The sequence below is a fragment of the Falco naumanni genome, chromosome 1 (genome assembly GCF_017639655.2).
Source record: "Falco naumanni isolate bFalNau1 chromosome 1, bFalNau1.pat, whole genome shotgun sequence".
NCBI classification, from domain to species: Eukaryota; Metazoa; Chordata; class Aves; order Falconiformes; family Falconidae; genus Falco; species Falco naumanni.
In genome coordinates this window covers 3,776,542-3,800,310 of record NC_054054.1, presented here as the reverse complement: position 1 = coordinate 3,800,310, position 23,769 = coordinate 3,776,542, and the positions used below count along the sequence as shown (strand labels likewise).

General features: G+C 38.7%; 1 protein-coding gene across 5 annotated transcripts in view; it reads left to right on the top strand.

Annotated features, from left to right (window-relative positions):
* DCTD (dCMP deaminase) overlaps positions 1-23,769 on the top strand; it is a 67,249-nt gene that overhangs the window by 15,904 nt on the left and 27,576 nt on the right. For 2 of the 5 annotated variants that reach the window (XM_040603136.1, XM_040602866.1), the window contains exon 1: positions 23,684-23,766. The exons of 1 other annotated variant lie outside the window; for it this stretch is intronic. In XM_040603136.1, the coding sequence (XP_040459070.1) occupies positions 23,732-23,766 (35 nt within the window). In that variant the 5' untranslated portion in view covers positions 23,684-23,731. Of the gene's footprint in view, positions 1-23,683; positions 23,767-23,769 lie in introns of those variants that run through there. 2 more of the 5 variants (XM_040602957.1, XM_040603050.1) reach the window with 2 other exon arrangements.

Sequence of the window (23,769 nt, the reverse complement as noted above, 5' to 3'; positions counted from 1 at the left end):
AAAAAAAGTTCTCTTTTAGCATCTGCAGTGATGCATTGATTCTTTCATTACAGCAAATACACATGACCCCCGGTGTTCAACTGTAAACAATAATAGTTACTGGCTTCATTAGGAAGCTAGCAGATGGCTTATAAGTTCTCATGGTAGCTTTTATCCATTTGAGGCTTGCAGCATGCAAATGTTTGTCTTTTAAACAGGATAAAACAATGTAAAAGGGGCTCTGTGCTTTGTTTTTATTAGTAGCAATTCATTTGTATTGCAGATTTGAATCTGAGTATCTGAGTGCACTGTCAGTTTTTCCTGGCTGCAGGTAAAAAACTCTCTGGGCTTTGCCTCTGCTTCTGTGGCATTTTCTGTACCAGAAGAAATGAGGTCAAATAGCACTTCTGATGCTTTGATAGAGCGGTCCCCCTTCCCCTTCCCCTTCCCCCTCCCCCCTTTCAGCAGAGAGGCAGCACTGCCTCTAATTTACCCTACATGGACTGGGGATCTGACCATGGAGATCATTGGTGCCATTTTGTAGTTCCAAAATGTGATTTACCCAGCAAACATTTTACAAAGAAATGGGTTTGTACAGTTTGGGAATACCTGATGAATAACAACTCATTTACTGTCATCATCAGTCTGGTGCTTGCAGTGTGATGAACTTCAGGGTGCTTCTCAGATAGGCTGCAGGCAGTTGCAATGATTGTCAGACATAACTGCCACATTTGTTACTTAACTGGGCAGAGCTATCTGAAGAACAGTTAATCTTCAGTAAAATTTGGTAAAGCACAATAGGTCTTTTAAAGCAGAACAGTTTTATTTTAGTGTGTGAGTCTTTGGTGGCTTTTCTCATACTTCTAATACAGCCCAGGCTATCGTTACTATTTTCATGTACTCAATTTTTTGTTGGTAGCTGGAATCAAGCTACATTGTCAAGAAATGGAAGCAGGGGTTGTCTATTAAATATGATGTTAAATAACTTCAGTTCTCTTTGAAAGCACAGACCCGTGGTGGTGCAAACTCCCTCAAAGTGTTGCACCACTGTCTTTCAACTGGATTTGCACACGGAGCAACCCATAGGTAGTTCATTGTTTATGTTCATGCAGTATTGACTGCTCATGGTTTCTTCACACTAAGGCATAAGCATGTGACTGGTTGATTTTTATGATACAAATGCCTCTCTTCAGACAGAAATCAGCCATTTCTTTCAGAAAGGACCATCAAAAAAAAAGAAACTTTTTTACAGCAGAAGTCTTATTCTGAGGGCTTACATGAACCTGACTGCTGCCAGGGTCCTGTGTTTCCTTATCGTACAGTAAGGGTATGAGTATCAAATTAGGGGGCTTTTTTGAGTAAACAGTGATCTAATTAATCTTCAGGGTTTTATATTATATTTCCATGTTATATATTCAGTTTTAAAGTTCAAAATTACTTTTGTTTGGAGGGACATCTGTATCTCCTGGAACAGATTCTGGAATTTTGCTTTCAAAGCATGTATTTTCACTTTTTACCCTCTTTTGTTTTATTTAAAATAGTATTTGCATAAAAAACTTTCTTTCTTCTAAGCACATCTGCTCTTGCTTCTACCTCACCTGAAGATCTAACCCTTTGCATGTGACATCTTCAATGAAGAATAAGCAGCAGGAGCAGATGAGCTTTCAAGAAATAAAGATCCTATTTTCATGCAAATGTACGAGTAATTAAAAACGATGGGAGGAAAAAAAAAGGCAACTCAATATTCAATACCTTCAAATTTAATTTGAAGTATAATAGTTTTAAACTTTTGCATAAGAACTCCCAGACTTTAAGTGGTTTAGTTTTAAGTGCGGTAATAATTGTCATTCAGATTAATGGGTTAGTTTTTCTTATCAAAAGACACTTTTAAAATAAATTTGGGAGTAATAGTAAGAAGGTTTAAAGATATTTTTTTTTCCCTGTGGTTTGAAATAAAGTTAGTTAAATTCCTAAGTAAACTGAACTTCCGTTCAAGTCTGCGGGTTAAGTATAGCTATACTCAAAAAGCCAGCCTAAGGCCTGCTACAAGCTCCACATGGCTTCCACTATGGAAAGCATGCCAAGCTGTACCTTCAGCATTTGCTGTTGCTTCATTAACCATCTCACTTTCCCTGAAGGAAGCATTTCACTGAAAAACAATACTGAAAAACAAAGACTGTTTTTATTAAGTTTTGCCATTCCTTATTAACCACTTAAAAGCTTACAAAATCAGGAAGGGGAAGATAATTTTTGGTAGTAATGCATCCCACAATTCTATCCTTTTAAAACCACTGCCAAAATTAGGAGAGTTTTAACATACACCTATTCTGTTCTATTCTGTTCTGTTCTATTCTATTCTCTGTCTACAGTAACACAGAGTTTGAAATTTGAGCATTCTCTATTCTCATAACAAATTAGCACAGTTCACAACAAAATAAAATCATTGCCTAAACATTGGACCTAGTTTCATTCATCTTCAAAGCTGTAACATTGCAAAGCTGGACTGCATAAAAAACTTTTGCCATTTTATCCTTTGCTATTTAAATTCATTACTCATTATATAGAAGTAGTCACAGCTCCCAAATAATAGGTGCACCTTTATTGATTAGCAATGTTTGTTTCTGATGGGTTCGGAAAGGATGGGCATTACATATATATTTACACACACACACATATATGTAAAAACAATGGAAAGCTATATAATTTAGATCCCACAGAATAAAGAAGTGAGGTATTGATGATTTATTGATTACAGCTTACATTTAGAAGAGAAGATACAGGAGCTGATAAATAAGGTAAATATTTTTAAATTCTGCCAGTAATAATCTAAAGGGAATATTGTGATTTGCAGTAATACTTGGAATAATTCCTTCACTAATGCTGGCAACTAGAATTTCTTGTACAGCAGGCTGAGGTATGGCCCATGGACTTCACGGAGATTTGGTAATGCCCCACCCGCATCAGCTATTTCTTCCTTCCTTTGCATTTCTGGCTTGTTTTTTGGTTTTGGTTTTGGTTTTGGTTTTGTTTCTTCCTAGTAGAAGGAGGTGGACCACAAGAATAAAGCGACACAATTTTATGGAAAACCGTTACTGTAAATGCTATGAATAAGACCTACCAGTACATTTCAGTGCTTCAAATTTCAGTGGAATTAAGAAATGGAGGAGGCTAATAGAGGCTGGGTGTAGCTATAATGGGTATGGCAACCTGTGCTCTATTAATTTGTTCCTGGATAAGATTTACTCAAATATTTTAGCTTTACTTTCTTGCAGACTGTTGGAACTTCATCATAGGTTTGCTTAGCTGGTGCCTTAGGCAGCTACACCAAGTGTTTGAATTTCTTGTGATAATGAACAATTAAAACTAACTGAAAGCGCCTATATTTTTATAATTGATTTAGCAGGTGATTGTCTCTCAAGATGAATGATTCCCCTGTGCTCAAAAAATAATGTTGTCAGTTGATGCCTGAAGCCATATTATTTTTATTGCAAACATCACAGATGAAACATAATTTTTGTCAATTATTATTTGAGGGGATGAAACAGATTGTTCATAAAAGTAGAGAACATAAAATAAAATTTTCAAGACCACCACATAGACCATAGCTGATGACCATTTAGTTATAAATTAGCTACCAGTAACTACATTTGATATATTAATTCTTCTCCATATAGAACATAAAGCAAGGAACTCACAGGAAGTCTTTTTTTTATAGTACAGTAGTAAGATTGCTTCCATTTCTGCTTCTACCCTCATTTCATTTTCATAGCTTCATTCACTATATGCCTATTTAAAACATTATTATATTTATTCCGACCTATTAGAAAGACTTATAAAAATATTCTGGATGTCTTAAAAGCTTTGTGAAAGATATAATTAAATGGAATATTGTCCAGAACAGGATCCCAAGAAACTAATCACAAATGTATTTGGCCTATTTGTATTCATCATTGTACTCACAAAGAGTAAGAATAATACCACTGATGCCAGTTGTGCTAACAGCAGATTATTCTGTTTTGCATGTTCTACCAAAAATGGCCATTAGTATTGTAAAACTGAGCATTCAAAAGTTAGAAACTGACAATATTATGAGAAGAACCGCTAGGAGATTCCTTTAAGGAGGGAAACTAGGGATAATTTGCATCTTAATGTGTGGATACAAAATCTGGAAATCTTCCAGAGGTGGATATCTGAATGTCTCGGAGGAAAAATTTTATATGAGAATATTAGATATGAAGTATAAATCTGAGATTCATCAGAGAGTTTGACAGCGCCTTTATATTACCATCACCCAGAAAAATGATGGAAATATCTGAGATATGTTAAGAATTAAGAGGGGACAGTCATAGACTAATTCAAGAGAATCATAAAAGTAAACCATAAACACACTCCATATTGACTTAGAAAAATTTAATAATGTAGAGAATCTACAAAGACCAACACAGAACAGGCCAGCATGGGAGAAATTAGTTCACCCCCTTGCTGTGTGAAGGATTCACATGGGGCAAGGAGGTTTATTTTCTTCTCAGTACCATGATCCCCAGCACAAAAACCTCTCAGAAAGGATCCCCCACAATCACTGCTTTCAGTCCTATTTTCTGCATAGGCATCTGACATCAGTAGGAAGGCAGCTGTATTGCTCTAGGTAGTGAAGGTTAGAACTCACTGAAAAAAGACCTATTCTATTCTGTTCTGTTCTATTCTATTCTGTTCTGTTCTATTCTATTCTATTCTATTCTGTTCTGTTCTGTTCTGTTCTGTTCTGTTCTGTTCTGTTCTGTTCTGTTCTGTTCTGTTCTGTTCTGTTCTGTTCTGTTCTGTTCTGTTCTGTTCTGTTCTGTTCTGTTCCATTCTATTCCATCCTATTCCATTCTGTTCTGTTCTGCTCTGTTCTGCTCTGTCCTGTTCTGTTCTGCCCTATTCTGTTCTATTCTGTTCTATTCTATTAATTTTCTTAGGCTGCACTTACTGTCTTACTTACTATTCCTTCCAATAATGAGGTGTGATGACTATCCTCATTTAACCTCTGCCCTAAGAAAACTAGGGAACATACAGGCATCTTTTGGTTTTGCTTTGTTGAGGAGGGGTCTGTTTTATGGTTTAGCTGGTCTGGCACACCAAACAGAAGGTAGTAACCCTGTATGATAGTCTTTTCTTTCTGAAATAATTGATTCTATATTTTTTTCTTCCCCCTACCCTCAGTCCCTCCAGAATTTTGTCTGTCATACAAGTTAACCCGTCATAATATAGTAATCCTGATAGAAGCTGACAAAGAAACAACTCTGTCAAGCCATAACCTCATGCTGTTCGTCCTCTAGCTTTCAGTTAGCTTGGCTTGAGGCTGCAGAATACTGATGTCTCAGATCTTGACATTTCAAATCTATGAAAAAGCAATATGGAGAGTGGAGAATGAGTTTTATGTGTACAGAATTGACTCAGAGTCTCAGAAGATGAGCAACAGGTTAGAGTGTCTAGACAGCTGCAGGTTTCACGCTGCTTTGCTGTAGGATGAATAACAAAGCAAAATCATCATCTAGCACAGTTCAACAAAGACAACTGCCTGAGGGCAAGCATTAGTCCCAGATGCAAAGATGTAACAATCCACAAACAGTCCCTAATTATGGACCAAGTTGGCCACTTACCGTTTTGAATTTTCAGTCAGAGTAGACTTAGTGTAGACTTTAGTTATATCTTTCACAAAGTAGACTTAGTGCCTCTGTGAGCTCTTCATGTAGCATCACTTATTTCTTTGCTTAAGCTTCAGCCAAACATTTATGTGTGAGCTGCTTTTGTCAAAAGAATAAACCATCTCGATGCTAATGAGTATGGTCAGATGCGTTGAAGTGTAGCTTGCACTTGTCTTAATCTTGTCTGACTGGTTCTCCTAAAGGCTGCATTTGGAAACTGAAAAGGCAGGTGGAAGACTAAACCTCCATGTGACTTAGGTAAATCAAGGATTTGGTAGCAAGAGCACTGGTTGCACTCACGGCTCTTGAGTATGCACCTTAAGGGGGAATTCACACTGCAACACTCGGAAGTGCAAGGATATACAGAGCAGTGATGAATTTAGCATATACTGCACTAGTTAGAGAGTATAGCAATGAAGAACATCACTTGGTGCTTAATATAAGCATTTATGAAAGACCTTTTTTTTTTCGCTCAAGTATCGCAGCAGTCTTCCAACAAGTGCTGTCCTTTACCTGTATATTACCTTCTGATTTTCTGAGAATAACTGGAAGATTCTTGGAGAAAGAGAAAAATTCATTTTGATATTTTGTCAGTCGTTAATATGCCTACAGTTCAGTGCACAAAAACAGCCAAACAAGTAAACTGGTGGGAAGAACTGTTAATCTGTGTCTTCCCGGGACATACTCAAACTAATATTCTAGTTTTCAATTCTTTTCACATTCCTTTGTACTATGAGTCTGGATTTAGCATTCTTCATGTTCTGCATATAATTTTTGTCCTTTCTAGCTACTGTCAGGTATTGAATGACTACTGCATTTTTGTGGTATTTTACATTCTTACCAAATGGTTTTAACATAATGTAATATAATAACTTATTTAGTTACCTTATGTTTTAAACTTTGTATTGAACACTGCCAGGTCTTTGACATGTTCAGTACAGCCCATAGCATAGGGCATAATCTTTGTTAGTTTTTAAACTTCCTTATGCTTACTTTTATAAATTTTAAATTTTCACTTCTATGGCATATACATATCCACTTTTCTTCCGTTCAGTTTGAACTATATTCATGTTCATGACCAGCTGTATTCCTGACACATCAAATTGCACACCCTGAAGCTCTGTCCAGTTTGTTAGTGTGATGAAGATGAGAATCTAATGCTAAGCTCTGTGGTGCTTTGTCATTTTCCTTTTGTATTTATGGTCATTCCTTGACCTTGTAAGCAAGCCAGTTTGTTATCCAGTTGAGTATTACTTCCTTACCTTCTTACCCAATTCATTAATAATGTATTTGGTACTGGATTAAAAGCTTCCTTGGAATCCAAATGAATAATGTATACTTCTTTACTCTTGTCCACTTTTATTTTCATTTCCTCAAAGAAATTAAGCTAGTTTATTATGCATTGTTTCCATTTTGATAGTCTTCACACCAAAATACTGAAGATTCTATTTGCATGGAAAGTTTGGGCAGTTTACCAAAACAGAAATGTTCCTCTTGTATTTTTAAATACCTGTCACAGTGCCATAAGCAATATTTAATATTTTACTGACAGTACCTAAAGCAATGTATTTGGTACTGCACCCAATGCAAAAATATATTTTCACATAACAGAAAAGGAACTACAGCCTAATACAGAACAAAGTAGATTCCATCAGGAAATACTTTAAAATGTCATGAAACATATATTTTACACACAAAAATCTGCCAATCAAGTTTTTATATCAGTTACAGTTTCATAAAGTACCCTGGGGTGCGACTCTGTAGCAATGTGAAGACAACAAAGGAAATACGAGTCTGCAAAAATGTCACAAACACATTAAATCTAAAAAGTACCCATTAAATTTGATGGAAGAAGAATTACTGTTCCAACCTATTAGACTGTTATATATTTGGAACTGGAATTCCTTTAAAATTCCTTGCCACTGAAACCCCTATGAATTCTGTAGGGATTCACGGTGAAAAGAAGTCTGATTTGAGACTTCTGCCATATGCTGTTCTTTTGACTTCACTGAAAATTTTGTGGGCATGTTAAGGGAAATACAGACTTTTGTTAGCAACACATTTTTTTTCTTATACTTCATTTTTTTGTGCTTTATTAATTGATATCAATTTTAAATAAGGACAAAAAATACAGAAGAATGTAAGCATCTCTTTGGCTGTGTGAAATCAGAAGAACGAAGCCCGAGTTTGTGACTGTCCATGCAGAGAGAACATAGATGTGTTCTATATGTAAAGCATGGTCCCATAAACTTGACCATTATAGCCAACTTCACAAGTTGGTAGTCAGCCTCAGATTCTAGCTTAGAGGACTAGTTCTCCAGTCATTCATGTGACTTAATGCTTTTACCACACTGGCTGACCTGTCCTGCCATTGCGTTTTGAGAGTTTCTTGTCCCTGGTGATTGTCCATCATGACAATTGGTCTCTTGGACCACGCAAGCCCAAAGCCTCCTGAACTACACTAGATGTAGTTGTAACTGTGGGGCGAAATAGTGAAGTGACAGAGCTGACATCTCTGTCTACATAATCTTGGACCAGTGGGTATCCTTCCTGGCACGTTCTCTTTCACCCCCTTCAAAGATGAGACATTGTATTGTATCTTTAGGGAGGTCACTGATCTCTGGGACTGCAGCAGTTCTTCACCACAAACCTTTGTCCCACTAACCATTACTTTTATGCTATCACTGGCACATACTGTCATCTCATTATCGGCTCCCTTTCCGAAGTAATCTATGGATATGCTGAAGAACATATCTCAGGCAGACCACTTGTGACCTCCTCCATTATGAAAACCGACCATTTACTCTGATGCTCTCTTTTTCATCTTTTAACCAACTATTTATCCATGCAGGAAGCTTCCCTTTTTAAGCCCTTGTTCTTTAGATAGGTTCAGGATCTCCTAACCTAATGTTGTCCCTAAGGAACCTCTTAAGGCCTGACCTCTACTCCCACAGAGTTCACGTTCTTACTCTCAGTCCCACCATCCCTGTCAGGATTGTATTGAAACAAATCTTAATCATAGCCTAGCCAGAGCTCAGGTTCAAATGGTGGACTTGACACTGTTAGGTTTATGGTTGGACCCTATGATCTTAAAGGTCTTTTCTAACCTAAATGGTTTTATGATTCTCTGATTCTAAAAAGAGCTATATGGCAGAAGTCTTGGAACTTACCTGTGAGAGGTCTTTTATGCTTTTGTAGACATTTTTGTGCATGTTGAATCAAGAAGCACACTCTTTTCAACTGCCTTTTCTGAACTTTGTTGAAGGCTAACAGTAGGCTTAGGCTGAAGCCTCGTAGCATGCTTAAGGCCCCTTGTATGATGTTCTCCCTGGGAATCTCCTGAACACCTGCCCTACCTTTCCTCGCAGTCCCTTTTCTACCATCAGTCTCATCACCCCCTGTAAGCTTTCTGGTTTTTCAAACCTTGGCCCTAGCCCTTAGGACTAGCCCTAGCCTGAGGCTGGATTCATGTTACATTCAATCCCGTTACAGGCTAAAGGGGTCATGCCTTAAAAGAGGATGTAAGAATGTAGTGTTAGTCCCGTTAACGTTTTAATAATCTAATGGTACAAATTACCCCATTAATACAGAAATAATACATTAACAATAGTTAAAATTGGTCTAGATAAACTTCTTTGTTTCTACTCAGTTTCTCAGGTGCTGTGCTCACCTTCTGCATGTCCCACTGGCCCCTGTGGGGGGGTCACAATTACGAGTCATTGGCCTCCTGTGTCCTGTGCTGGAAGGAGTTTGATGTTCACAGTAGGAGTTTCCTTCCGCTCTATTCTGAGGTCTGCTTGGGTTTTCTTACTACAGTCTGCATCCTTCTCCTTGATAGAGTCTGAAATTTGCCCCACAGCCTGTCACAGCCCCTTTCCATGTAAAAAGGACCTTTACAATGAGACAGTTAGGCTTTTCTCGTATAGAGTATCCACAGACCAAGCTCAACCCAGTTAGGCAATACCCACTTAAACACTAGATGATTGTCATACACTGAAAAAAATAAAATTAAAATCAGTTCAAGTCAAGCCCAGCCCAGACAACTCCTGAGACCCTGTATTGTTATTTCCTCATGTATTTTCCCCAACAGAAATCTAACTTTTCCCAAATAGATCAGATCTATCCAGGTGTCCCCTAATTCTGTTATTTGTCATAGTTTCTAGTAATTTGCCCAGTACACATAAGACTTACATTCCTACCATTCCCCGGATTTTCTCTGGAACCTTTTTAAAGAATTGATGTCACATCTGCTGCCTTCCAGAAGCAAAGCAATTTTAAGCAATAGGTTATACCCTGCTGTGAGTAATTCAGCTCTTTCGTCCTTGAGTTCCTTTAGAAATTTGGAGTGAATACTATACAGTCCTGGTGATTTTCACTTTATCTATTTATTCCATAATCTCTTCTACAGTAATTTCAATTTCAGACTGATCTTCAGATGAGTCCCCCGCCAAGAAAGGTTCTGATTTTGGAATCTTCCCAGTTCCTTCCTCAGTGAACACCAATGCAAAGGGTTCACTTAGCTTCTTTGCAACGACCTTGTCTTCTCCGAGTACACTTTTATGTCCTGAAAATGAACTGGCCTTGCAGATTCTGGCAAACTTCTTGCTCCTGATGCGTTTGGTAGAGAAAAAGATTATTAATTTTGATTCCTTTGTTAGTTATTCTTCAGATGCTTTTTGGTCTGCCTTATTATGTTTTCACATTTAACCTGCCAGAGTTTGTAACTCTTTCTTCCTGTGTCATTTGAACATGACTTCAGCATTTTCAAAGATGTATTTTTGCTTCTAACAACCTCACTTACCCTGCTGGTTAGTTACGCCCATTTCCTTTCACCTTTCTGAAGTCTTTCTTAACAGAAATTAGGTATTTCTACTACAGTATCCTTAAATAGGTTCCTTGGTGCCTAGACAGAGTTGGGACTCTGAGCTGCCCTTCACTTCCTTTTAACAATCTTCCTCTTTCTTAACTTTGTTACTTTTTTTGTCATTAAAACAAAACTGTAGGGAAGAAGTGCCTGGATGTAAGCCCGGAGCTGTTCCTTGACCATGATCTAGTCTAGATGTTGTCGTAGGAGATTCCTGGCATGATTCCATTCCTCAGAGCTGCGTCTGTAGAGAACAAAGAAATGAAGATGTGGGGAGATATGGGCGGATATGTGCTTGTGCTGTTCTAGGACTTTCTGTGTTCTTAATGTGACCTTGCTTTTTCCCCTGCTCCCATGGATAGTTAATTCATGCAGCTGCCCTGTGCTTCTCTCCTTTGTACCACCATTGGTTTTGATGAACAAGTGTCCCTACTTGTATCTTTGTGGCACCCTCACAGACATTTTGGGACCATAGCAGTGGGGAGTGACTGGACTTTTCTGACATTGTATCTGGAATGACGATGGTAATTGGAGTGATGCTCTACACGGTAAAACTACAGAGAGTAGCATGTGCCTCAAGCTCCCCTGCTAGAGCAACAGGGAGAACTCTTCACGGTATCTGTTCAGTGACATAGCTGTTTCATGAATCTTGCACATGTAGGGTCAGCAGAACCAAAAGGAATGGCTCAGTACCGAGGCCTCTGTGCTGAAATCAGTTGTGATGAGTGCAGTGAATGATTACAAGATTGCGCAGAAGGAAGTTGTAGGGCTCTCCTCTCATCAGCCTCAGGCAAGGGACCTTGTATGCCTTGGGTAACATATCCACCAGTCAGGCTCGTAGGAAGGTCCACTGCTTAGGGTGGTGGCCTGCTTCTCCGAAGTATACTATACCTTTGGGTACAGAGGAACTGACCATCTGGTCTGGGAAATCTGTATCATGGCTAAGACAGCTCACTTATGGCATTCAAAATCAATGACTATTCAAAATAATGAGATGTGAAAATAACAACAGGCTGGGATTCTTCTCACTTCCTTTCTATGGTACTTTTTCAGGCATCAGTTTGTTCTAAGGTTCTTTACTAATGTTTCTCTGCAACCCAGTCCAGAAACCCTTCGAAGAAGAGGTAAAGCTGAGGTGAAGCTGAAATGATTTCAGCTTTCAGCTGAAATCCAAAAGTTAGAACTTTTTTCCATGCCATGGCACTTCCCAAGTGATAGAAACCAGCAAAAAAATGGAAAGCTTGGATTCTGCCTACCACTTAAAGTTAAAAAAATATTGTCAAATGTGAAAATAAACAGGTAGGGTTAAGGCATTCTGACATATTCCAAATTTGGCATCAAAGAGACAAGCTTGTCACAGTGGGCTCCCACAAAAGTTGAGGAGATAAGATTCCTGAGGCTTTAATCAGCTTTGGCTGATCCTGAGCTGTCATCCAGTGGTTTATATACCTGAAACATATAGTCATGGTTACAGTATGTTCCTCCTTTAGGATGCACAGATCTCCGCTCTGCAGAAAGTAAAGCTCTTTTGTAAGATCACAACTAAAGATTAAGATCTTGCATAGCATAAATACTGTTTTTTACTTATTTGCCCTCTAGCAGTAAGGCACCACTATTATGGGTGGGATTTCTCCTTTACCAGTACACTTGCTATATCCCATTTCCAGCACTATCCATTTTGAGCTATAGCTATCTCGCTTATTTTTGTTCTGTTCATTAATATTTGCCAGCGGGTGGTCATGAATACAACAGAAATTCTGCACAAGCAGTCAGTACCTCTGACAGGGTTTTCTTGGTCCTACTGCTGTTGAATTATCAGGAGAATAGAGCAGAAAAACATTTTTAGAAAGCTGTGTTTGATGTCAAGTGGAAACAGAAGACTACCTCCATCAAGCAACCTGGCTTTACTGGGTACCTGATGCACTACAACTAGCTAAATATAAATAGCTTTATTAATATTTCTCACAGCTTCAGGCTTTGAGAATAAAATCATTAGCTCTTATGGACCATAATAGTTCTCATATAATCTGCAGCTCATTTCAGCAGCCATCAACTTTCATTTGTCAGCTCAGAAAAATTGACAAACTCAATCCAATGCCTGTTATTGACTGCAAAAGCTGCTATTTTCCTGGTAATTATCTGAGTTCATGCCATAAGTCTGAATTTAAATGTATAATTCAAATTCTTTTGAAGTTATATGAGTCTTAGCTGTTTCATTCCTCTGCATTATGCTTGACAAATTTAGGTCCTATTTAACATTTCTAATTATTTTTTTTTATCCTCAAGGAAATCATACTTGTCAAGCTATTCCATAAAAACTTAATTTTGGAGTAAGAATTTACTCATGGAAGCATACTGTCATCTTCACATAAGCAGAAATTATGAGTCAGCTCCCTTCCCCGATAAATTAAGATGTGACTTCGTTTGCCTTGTGATTTTAGAGGCTTTCAGATTCACTTAGTTCACTTTTTAAAAGTAGTTAAAATTCACTGTTTTTCTACAAGTCTAAAAAAATGTTTTTCTGTGAATGATAACTTTTCACACTAGCATTTACTGGCTCAACTTTTAAGTAAACCATCAGCTTTCAGAAGATTGGAAATAAAATAATCAGAAGTGGTAATTATGAAAGCACCATAGAAAGAAGAGCTTTGATAAACTAACAGTATAATTAGTATGGAGAGAGAGCAATGGAAATTAATGTTTGATAAATTGCACTTTGAAGAATATCTGGAGTTGCATTTCTTTGCAAAATTGAGAGTAAAACTATTTGCTTATTAAAAATTATGATTCTCTAGATTTGGAATCAGAATAATGTCAGAGAGGCTGCTCTGACATTAGTAGACTGAAAAAAAGACTGTGGTTTTTTTGAATTATGAATAATGTAGAAATATAGCATTATAAACATGGTAAGCAGTACCCGCTCCATAAGGTAAACTTCATTTGGATAACAACTGAATTTTAAGTTTATTCTGAACTTCAAATGTAGGCTTGTAAAACTCAGAAGTGTTCGAAAATTCCTGTAAGTAAGTGAGGTAGATGACATGATGAAAAATAATGAAATGGTCAGTTTAGACTAGGACAAAGCTCAAGACTCTGAAAAACTGTGTTAATATAGTGTGTGTATATGTTTTTATATCTATATACATACATATATGTGTTATGGTCAATTATAAGCTAGTGATAACTAACATTATTTTTTATTTTTAAAAAGAAGTTTTGAAAAGATACTTTAACTCAAAATTTTTACTTGGCCTCTGTAGTTGGCGTATGATTGTAATTGTAAATGCTTGGATATCAGTGAGTGTTGTTCTCCTCACTAATAAAAGGTTAAGCAATGTACAGGAGAATAACCTGAATCAAGGTCAGCATTCCAGACAATTTTTTGCAGCCGATTTCTGCGAATGAGTCACTAAGGAATTTACCTTGGAAGCATAGGAAGTATCACAGACTACACAAATCTAAAACTCATTGCTGAAGTGAATGTAACCATTGTATGGGACATACTAATGAAATAAAACTGCTGTGGGTGTGGTTCCTTCCCATGCTCTAAACAATTTACGTTTGTTTTATATCTTGAATCATGAGAGTTTATATCCCTCATACATTTTAATACTAACGTAACTGTTGCTCTTCTTATTATTCATATAACAGCATAATGTTTTTTTAAGACCTCTGTAGCTGTTGTCTCCAAGATGTCTTTCAGACGTGACTTCACAGGTTAATTAGGCATCAAGAAAGTATTCTCTTTTATCATTATTATGTGTGTCACATTTTTTTGTTTCTCAATGTCTTGTATTATGAAAAAGGGTAAATAAAGACAAATATTTTACCTAGTCATAAACATTATATATGTCTGTTAGGGCAGTATGTCATTTTTCCCTAACATGGAAGCATCTAATTGCCTTTGCTGCCTTCCATTGTACTGCTTCCCCTTCTGTTGTATCCTTTCATATCCTGGTAACAAGAATACTGAATATAGTATTTAAGAGATGCTGATGGAAATGTCTCATCTTACAGTGTTTCAGAGTAGCACAGAAAGCACAGATATCCAGTTTAATTTTATTTTGAATACTGTTGTTCAGAGAATATGAATTTCACCATAAGCCTGGGCCAACAATCTTATTCTTGGGATTCTTCTCAGGACTGAGTTTATGTGCAGTTGTCCACTAGAGAGCAGGCTGAGACCAACAAACCCATTTTGTTCTTGTCATAAACTGACTTTGAACCCAGGTGTCTTAATGTAAATCGTTAGTACATTAAAGCACTGCACCTTCTAGCTTCAGCTGTGAGCATACATACTTGCTATCAAACTTGATGGATATAGCTGGTGAAGCTTAGCGACCTAAGGTGGTGATAATAAAGTATTCTGAAACCTTGATAACATTTTATTCTGTCACTATGGTTTTCTTGCTCTGGTGACACCAACTAATTTGTACTGCTTTACAGGAAATTTCTGTATCCAGCTTTTTAGCCAGTCTCCAGTTCCTTACACTGCTCTTACTCTTCTCAGTCAGACTGAATTTCTTTCAGAGACAAAATATTGCTTGATATTGATTCCATTGTGCTAGATATTTTCAGGTTCTCGTACTGCAGATCAGCTGAAGCGCTGGTTCAAAATCTTGAAGAATTTTCTAACACAAAATGTACAAACAAAATGACGTATGCAGTATCTCCCAACAAGAATCCTCTGTTCTCTAATCCTTTAGAAAAACATTAAAGTCAATTTGACAGACCCTTTGCATGGAAACATTTTTATTCTCAAAAGTTATACTAACAAGATTAGCCAGTTTTCACAGAGCCCACAAATTCTTACTATTTTTGGCTTGTTTCTTATTTGACTTGTGTAAGACACTCATCTTCTGTGGAAAAATGCTCACCCCAGAGGACATATATACCAGTGGAGAGGTTTGGAGTTCTCCCTGCTACTGTCCCTATAGAACCCACTGAATTTTTGCAGAAGTAATAGGGAGGGTTTTAGTTTACTTTCCTGTAAATGAAGAATATCGCATTTCAGTTCCCTTTTGCTTCCTCAGTTTCGAAAAAAATAAAGTACATCTGTTGTTTATTTTATCTCCCTAGGCTTCTGTGAAGGCTGGTCTCGGAAGACAATTTTTCTTCAGTACTTTGAACCTTAATAATACTCTATTGTATTCTGAGAAATAAGAATTGGAAATATCTAACTAATGTCTGTCTTCCCTTTCTACAATCTATAGCCCATCCACCTTTGAATTCCTTAATGATTCGTGCTTCAAAGATCACATCCCAGTCTTTGCCTTCTTTACCTCATCATCTGTCTTCTATAGCATGAAGCTGCTGTGGCTTCACGTTAGAATTCCTCATTTACCATATACTGCCTTTGCCGTCTGAGTCAATGCTTTCCTAATGTGAATATGGTTTTATTTATAACAGCTTTAAAGTTACAATAGCATTAAAAATATGGATACAACCTGAAAGATAAAAAATAATTTTAGTAGAAGCAAATGCTCAGCTTGGGTTCTTTCAGCCTGAACAAATCATGTCCAATGCAGACAACTAAAATCTTGTAATAGGAAAATGCCAGGAAATCTTGAAAAGGAATCATATTGCCAACTCTGCTTACAAAATATATTAGGTTTACTAATGATTGTGTTTCCCCTCATATCTACAGAGGGAGCACAGAGTTCCAGTTCTTTGAATTTGGGATGTCAAAGGTATTTCCTGACAGCTTCGGCTCACTTTTCATTATTGGCAAGTTAAAGCAGTGTGGCTGTTAGCTGCTCTTCTGTAATTAGTTCAATGAGTTTAGGAAACAGCCAGAACTTAGAAGAGATGAAAAGAAATCACATATTATATGATAGTGGCACCTGAGCTCCCTCTGCCCTGCTATCAAGCTAACACTCAGTATGTTACTAAACGAGGGCTTCATGCCTCCTGTTTCACAGTTCTCTCAGTGCCACGTCCGAGGAATGGAGCAGTTACTACGGAGGAAGGAACACACCTTTGGTGCTAATGGGTATTTGGGGGAAATGGGAATATTGGCAAACTTGAAAGGCGAGTAGGTCAAAGAGATCTCATCAAGATGAGGTGAGATACAGAAAAAAAAAAAAAAATGATTGCAACAGCTCTTTTTGTGTCTCTTTTCTAGCTGAAGTGTTATATCTTAAGAATCCTGATATTTTTTTTACCCCAGTCCACGAGTTAGCTGAAAGAGTAATTCATTTCCTATCAGAGAGTGGATTTAGGTTGTTTACTTAAAACTTTCCATGCCAAATCCCATATAAAGATGTAAGAAGACGATTCTGTATAGCAGCTCTTACATGAAGATTTAAGTATTATCACACCATAATAATGAAATCTAAAGATACAGCTAAGATAAATGACAGGCATTTATACATAAAAATAGGAAAACTCTCTATAGAGGAAATCTGAAGCTTATCATAAACAAAGAAAAATTTGAAAGGAACAAGTAGGAACTTGGAAAGAAACTCCACTGAGGTTAAAGGAGGCAAGCATAAAAGGAATTTATATCAGGAAAACAAAAAATAAAACTACAAAGAGCAAACTAGTTGTCCACACATGAAGGGATACATGTATTCAATATTATTTGTATGTGATGGAAGAGTAAAGGTTTCTTTCTTCAGAATGTGCCTGATGTGGTGATTACAGGTGATGTTACTGTCCAGTTGGAGTTTTTGCAAATTGATACACTACACCAGATTTTGGGACTTAGAGAAAGTTCATGGAAGTAACGTAAAAAGCTACTGCATCACGAGAGAAAAACCATGCCAAACTGGAAGAGATGGAAGTAGAAAATAATCTTCTTAGATATTAAAAATAGCCTTGAAAAATAAGGGGAAGGTAACAGAAGAAATAGAAAGCTGTGAAGTATCTAGGCAGGTGCTGAGTATAGAAGCAGCATGCCAAAAAAGTGAGATTTTACACTGAAAGCAGAAAATTAATTTTTCACCTCTAACTGGGGAATAGCTGTGATCATGATGAGTATGGGTGGGCAAAGAAGGTAATTGGTATTTTGGAAGAGAACACTTCAACTTTAGGGTTGCGAGAATACTTGCAGTCTGAAACTTTATGTCTCAGTTTACTTTTCAAAGGAGAATTTAGCAAGATTTTCTGAGCTTTCTGGTTCTGGATGGTGATAGAAGAAAATATCACATGCAGTATCTTCTGGTTTTCTAGCACTTATCTTTGTCCTGTTCATTGTACTAGCTTGCGTAGAACAGGGAATTTGGATGCCAGGGCAGGTATGAACGGAACGAAGGGTTTCAAAAGTAGAGGACTGGTCAGAGACACAGATACAAACATTAAAAAACCCCAAGCAAACAGAGAAAGTATTGGTAAATAACATACAGAAAGAACATATCTAGCTAGAGAATGTACCGATATCAAAGAAATTACAAGGTGATCCGGGCACTGGGAAGATAATATTTGTCTATAACTAGAACCATCAGTATGAATAAAACAGGAAAACAGTCAAAATTAGGAAAAACAGATGCTCATAAAAATTTTAGATGAGATGAAAAATAGCTGTAATGTTAAAAATGGAACAGAAGACTGTTTAAAAAGTATTATTTATATACTCATTTGTGACCCCAGTCAGAATAAAGGGCAAATAAAAGACAAGTCTCAGAAAAAACTCTTAACTACTATTCAACGAGGTGAAAAGCTGGATTTAGGAAGTTAGCAAACTGAAGAAATTTTGAATCTGCGAGACTGAGAATGTGATACTCAGTGTCTGACTTGGACAGGAAGGAAGAAATCTTTAAACCGGCACTTGATTCTAGTTTTCAAGAAACAGATGCCACAGAAAGGTAAGGTAATACACAAGCCCTCAAAATCTAAGAATAGAGAAAAGATTCCCATTAAGACATGAAAATCATAGAAATACCTTAATATTGTCTGGATTCTGTCAGAGATACTCATCATCATGCACAACAGTTTCTGGCATTCAGTGTTTACAAATCTTTAAAAAATTAAGCATCTGAACACAGATTTTGATGTCCTGAAGTTTGGCACCCAAGCTTGAAAATACCGGATTTGCAACAGGCTTCCATCTGCACCAAAATTACCATGATACCATCCTATTTGGTTTTGATCGAAGGCTGGTAATAAGTTATATTTCTTACCATCTCTATTAATAAGTAGTTCCACAATTATATAATGTAACGTATCAAGTACACGTGTAATGCATAAACTATACGCTGAAGTGGAAACTCCTGTAGCAACTCTGAAATGCTCCCTATACAAAATGTTACAATATAAATACCTAACAGCTTATTACAGTCTATTTATGGGCTGGTTAACTTAACAAGCTGCTGCTGCTAACCCTGTTTAAGTCTTCCAGCAAGGGGGTTCCATCAGTAGGACTTTGTTCACGGAGCAAAGCCTGACACTGGAACAAGGGTGATTTGATCAGTGAGAAAGCCATAAATTCATATTCTTAAGAACTGCAGTGTATACCAGCAGCTGCGCTTGTATTGAATATGTTCTTGGTGGGTAAGCAAGTATAGGAGGAAAAGTTTAACTTAAGTAGAAATTCCTATTTGGAAAAATATTTGGAAGATGAGACTTGCCTAAAAATGAATCCCCTTCTCTAGCTGAAAATTATCCTGTCAGTGAGAAGTACTTCTGTGAAAGACAGACAAGAACCAGATGTTAAGATATAAAGACATATTGTCATATTTATTTATTTGTCTTTCTCTCGAAATCTAGTAATTAGTTCCTGAAAAACTCATTCCATTAGAGAAAAAGACAACAGTTCATTCGCCATTTCTTTTCACTTTTGCCTTAAGTTTTGAGAGTGATTTCAGGGTGGTCTACCAAATTGCATGCTCCATATCCTGGCAAATTGTGAACTGTCTGAGTGACAACTTACACATATACTGTATGTGGGGAGAGATCTTGCTTGCCAACAAAGTTAAAAGAGTGTGTTGGCAAGCAGCAAGAAAGTGTGTGTGGGGGGGGTGTCTGAAGCTTGAGGTTTCCCCAAACTCAACTTAGTTTGCTTTTATCAACATTAACAAAAGGTAGAAGATGTGAAAATTTCATAAGGAGTAGCTAAAAATATAAGCATCTCGACAGTTATATATTTAGCCTGTTTTCCAAACTTGTATCACTTCTCATTAATTCAATTAATTAAATTTAAGAGCACCTAAAATATTTGCAATCAGCTCAGATTGTTTACTGACATCTATACAGGGTCATGATGATCCATGCTTGGGACTTTACAGCTTGAGAGACAAACCAAAGTAACCTGTGAAAAGGCTACCTGAGGTACTCCATGCTTCTTCACATACATTCTCTTTCTGTGGAATAAAAGAGGAACATGTAAGGACAGGTCTAGAGTGTCACATACGAAATTAAAAGAAATTCAGCCTATTTGAGTGCATGCCTGTCTTAACAGGGGCTTTGAGTCAGAGCGCTCCAGTTCTGTCACAGAGATCAGAATGGTTCTGAGACAGATGAAGGGCACAAATAATCTTCTAGATCACAGCATAAGAGAGTTAATGGAGAGGAGTATTCAGACAGCAGATCCAGAGGAGCTCCCATTTTTGCAAAGCCGGCAGCTGCCAGAAAAGTCTTACGGGACCTACCAGGCAGCAAGACTTTGCCCCACACCCGTAGCAAGTCAAGCTATCTGCCATCAGTGCAGCCCTATGTTTAGGCTACAGGATTCGGGCTTAAATTTCACCTAATCCAGGTGTAACTTTCTCTAGATATCTGTAACCACACAACCTACTTCCGTTGTGTGCATGAAGAGGCTGACATGTCAGGTACCACCTCCATAGCACATTGTCAGAAGAGCAGTCACAACTTGGCCACAAGGGAAGTTTTCAGTATAATTCTAAAAGAAAAACAGGAGAAACCCAAAATGTACCTAGGTTTCCAGAAGATGTGTAATTTAGCAACGCTATAGGAGTCTATGAACTAAAATCCCAGCAGAAGTTCTCCTCTTCGGTCCATATATCACTGCTATATTACTAGGAATGCTGAATGTTGTTGGTCTGCTTTTTGAGGAAGAACAAGACAGAAGAGTCAATAATCTTTGAAAAATAATAATAAAAAAATAATGTTTGTGGGCTTAACAGATGGAGAGATAAGACTAGTTTCAAATTATTATGGAACCTTATTTGCTAAGCATGACGAAAACATTTAATTTTCATATTTCAAAAATAATTTGTATGTATTTTTATAAAGTTGAAAACTGCACTCCAAAATTAAAAACCGCATTGATGAATAATATAAGCAGTTATTTTGCAGCATGTATTTTTTTCCTCTCTGACAGGAGAGAGGAGAGCAAGAGTTTCTTTTTGAGGAATGGAGATTGTATTATTTTGAATTTGGTTCTGGCTGATTTATAGATATTAGCTGGAAAATATGATCAATTCAGAGGAAGGAAATAGTTTGTAAGAACTCCTAATCAGTGTTCACAAAACAGAAAATCCATCATTCACTCTGTATGATCAGCATATAAGCACTGCTTTTTAAAGATTAGTACTTGTTACGGTTTGTCCACAGAATCTTAATTATGAAAAATTACAAATTTGGCATGGGTAATTGTAGCACTATTAATTTTAATTCACATTTCAAGAGTGCAGAAAAACATATACAGATAGTACAAAACTTTTTGAACTGAATTACACTAATTTTTTCTCCAGATTAATTAAATGAGTGCTCTTTAACTCTCTTCATGATCAACCATAATCAGGCCTTTCATTTCACCTTCAGGCTTCTGCTTTACTGAGTGATGCTACTTTCATTAAATTTCTTTTCTTTTTCTTGCATTTAAATTGTTCTTTTTCATTCATTAACAAACCGTACAGGAACATTTGTTGCCCATATGAAATTGTGAAAACAGAAATCTTGCAAACTGAAATAGCTATATGATTTCCCACTCTGAGGGCTGGAAAATTTGTCAGCTGAAATGTAACAGGCTGCTTTTGCCAAATTTTCTGGTTACAACTGAATAGGAATGCCTGTGAAATTAAGTAACATTTTCATACTTGATGGTTTGTCAGTTGTTTAAAAAAAAACAATAGGTACGTGGTGCAGCAATCTAAATATGAAAACATGTTAGTGGTGTGTTCCTCGGTTTTAATCACTCCATGCCCTCTCGCTTTTGGCATAGCTTCAAGAAGAAATAGGAGTATAGGAGGTCCCCTGACTTACCTGACTTTATGCACACGATGGTGTACTGGACTTGTGCAAAACATTTGACGCTGTAGACACTGCAACTGAGTGCACTGTCACCAAGCTTGCTGATGACACCAAGCTGTGTGGTGCAGTAGAGGGAAGGGATGCCATCCAGAGGGACCTTGACAGGCTTGAGAGGTGGGGCCATGCAAACCTTGTGAAGTTCAACAAGGCCAAGTGCAAGGTCCTGCACGTGGGTCGGGGCAATCCCAAGCACAAATAGAGGCTGGGTGGAGAACGGATGGAGAGCAGCCCTGAGGAAAAGGACTTGGTGGGGTGTTGGTGGACAACAAGCTCAACATGACCTGGCAATGCGCGCTTGTAGCCCAGAAAGCCGACTGTATCCTGAGCTGCATGGGAAGAAGCATGACCAGCAGGTCGAGGGAGGCGATTCTCCCCCTCTCCTCCGCTGTCATGAGACCCCACGTGGAGCACAAAGTGTTCTGCTCTGGGGCCCTCAGCACACAAAGGCCATGGACCTGTTGCAGCGAGTCTGGAGGAAGGCCACGGAGATGCTCAGAGGGCTGGAGCACTTCTCCTGTGAGGACAGGCTGAGAGGGTTGGAGTTGGGGCTTTGGGGAGACCTTCCAGTATGTGAAGGGGGCCTACAAGAGAGCTGGAGAGGGACTTTTTACATGGGCATGTGGCAATAGGCCAAGGGGGATGGGTTTAAACTGAAAGAGGGTGGCTTTAGATTAGATGTAAGGAACAAATTCTGTACTGTGGGGGTGGTGAGACACTGGCCTAGGTTGGCCAGAGCATCTGTGGGTGCCCCATCCCTGGAAATGTTCAAGGCCAGGTCGGATGGGGCTTTGAGCAACCTTGTCTAGTGGAAGGTGTTCCTGTGCCCATGGCAGGGAGGTTGGAACTGGATGCTCTTTAAGGTCCCTTCCAGCCCAAACCATTCTGTGATTCTGTGATACTAACTTACCTGGTGTCCTCAGCTGTGCAATTTGCTATGCAGGTGGTCAGTAAGGAGGAACTATAAAGAGAGCTTCTGGGATAGGGCTACTATGTGCCATGTTTCCCAAACATGTCCTTTCTCCCAAGCTGAAGTGTCCTCCTAGAAGAGGAAGAGGAAGAACAGGCTGCAGGAAACCATTCTCTCAGCCATGTCTGTTGACCACATTCGGCTCACTGGTGCAGCACACGTGCAGCGCGAGCTGCACCACTTGCACTCACAAATCCCCTCTTGGGGATGCCCTCAGAAGCAAGTGTTTTCCTTTTGCCCATCACTGCTCTCACCGAGTTTGTTGCACCTGTCACTGCCTCCGGTGGGAGCTCAACCGGGCACGTTTGGTGGGCTGGGGCAGGCTTTATCTGATGTCTCGCAGCCCCACGGTGCGAACATCTGTACCTTGCTCCCATCTGAGCGTCTCTGCGAAGGCAGACCCTGTGGCAACCAGTAGGCAGCTCCTCATTGAAGACAAACAATATCAACACTTAATATTTATCATTATATCACTCACTTTGCACTGTAACACCCCGTATGTGTGTGTGTATATATGTATGTGTATGTTCAGCTACCTGAGTGTCCTGGGCGACATGTAAGACATGGCAGCAGCCGAGTATTAATAAACCTTAAGTTGCTTTCCACATCCATTTCGTATCGAGAGAATAAAAAAGGAGTTTTAGACATGTTAATATGTTAATGGCAAGCTTTAATGAATGGCGTTTACCTCAAGAGCGTGAGCTGGGTGAAAACCTGCACGCTGGTGTGGAAGCACCAGGCCGGCAGCAGCGCCGGTCGGGCAGCCGAACGCTACGAGAGCGCGTACCCGAGCACCGCGGTGACAGCACCACGGAGGCTCACGGAAGCCCAGGGGTGGCAGCGCCCCCCGCCCCGGGTCAGCGGGATCGGTCCCGGACCGCCACACGTGGCCGCTGCCGGTGAGGGCCGCCCGCACCCCGCGGCCGCCATCGCCCCCGCCGCGCCCCTCCCCGCCGCCCGCCCCTTTCCCCGCCCGCTGCCGCCTTGGCGCCAAGCGGCCAACGAGAGCGTGGCCGCGCCGGGATGAGCGCCCAGCCGCCCAGCCGCCACCGGAGCGGGTA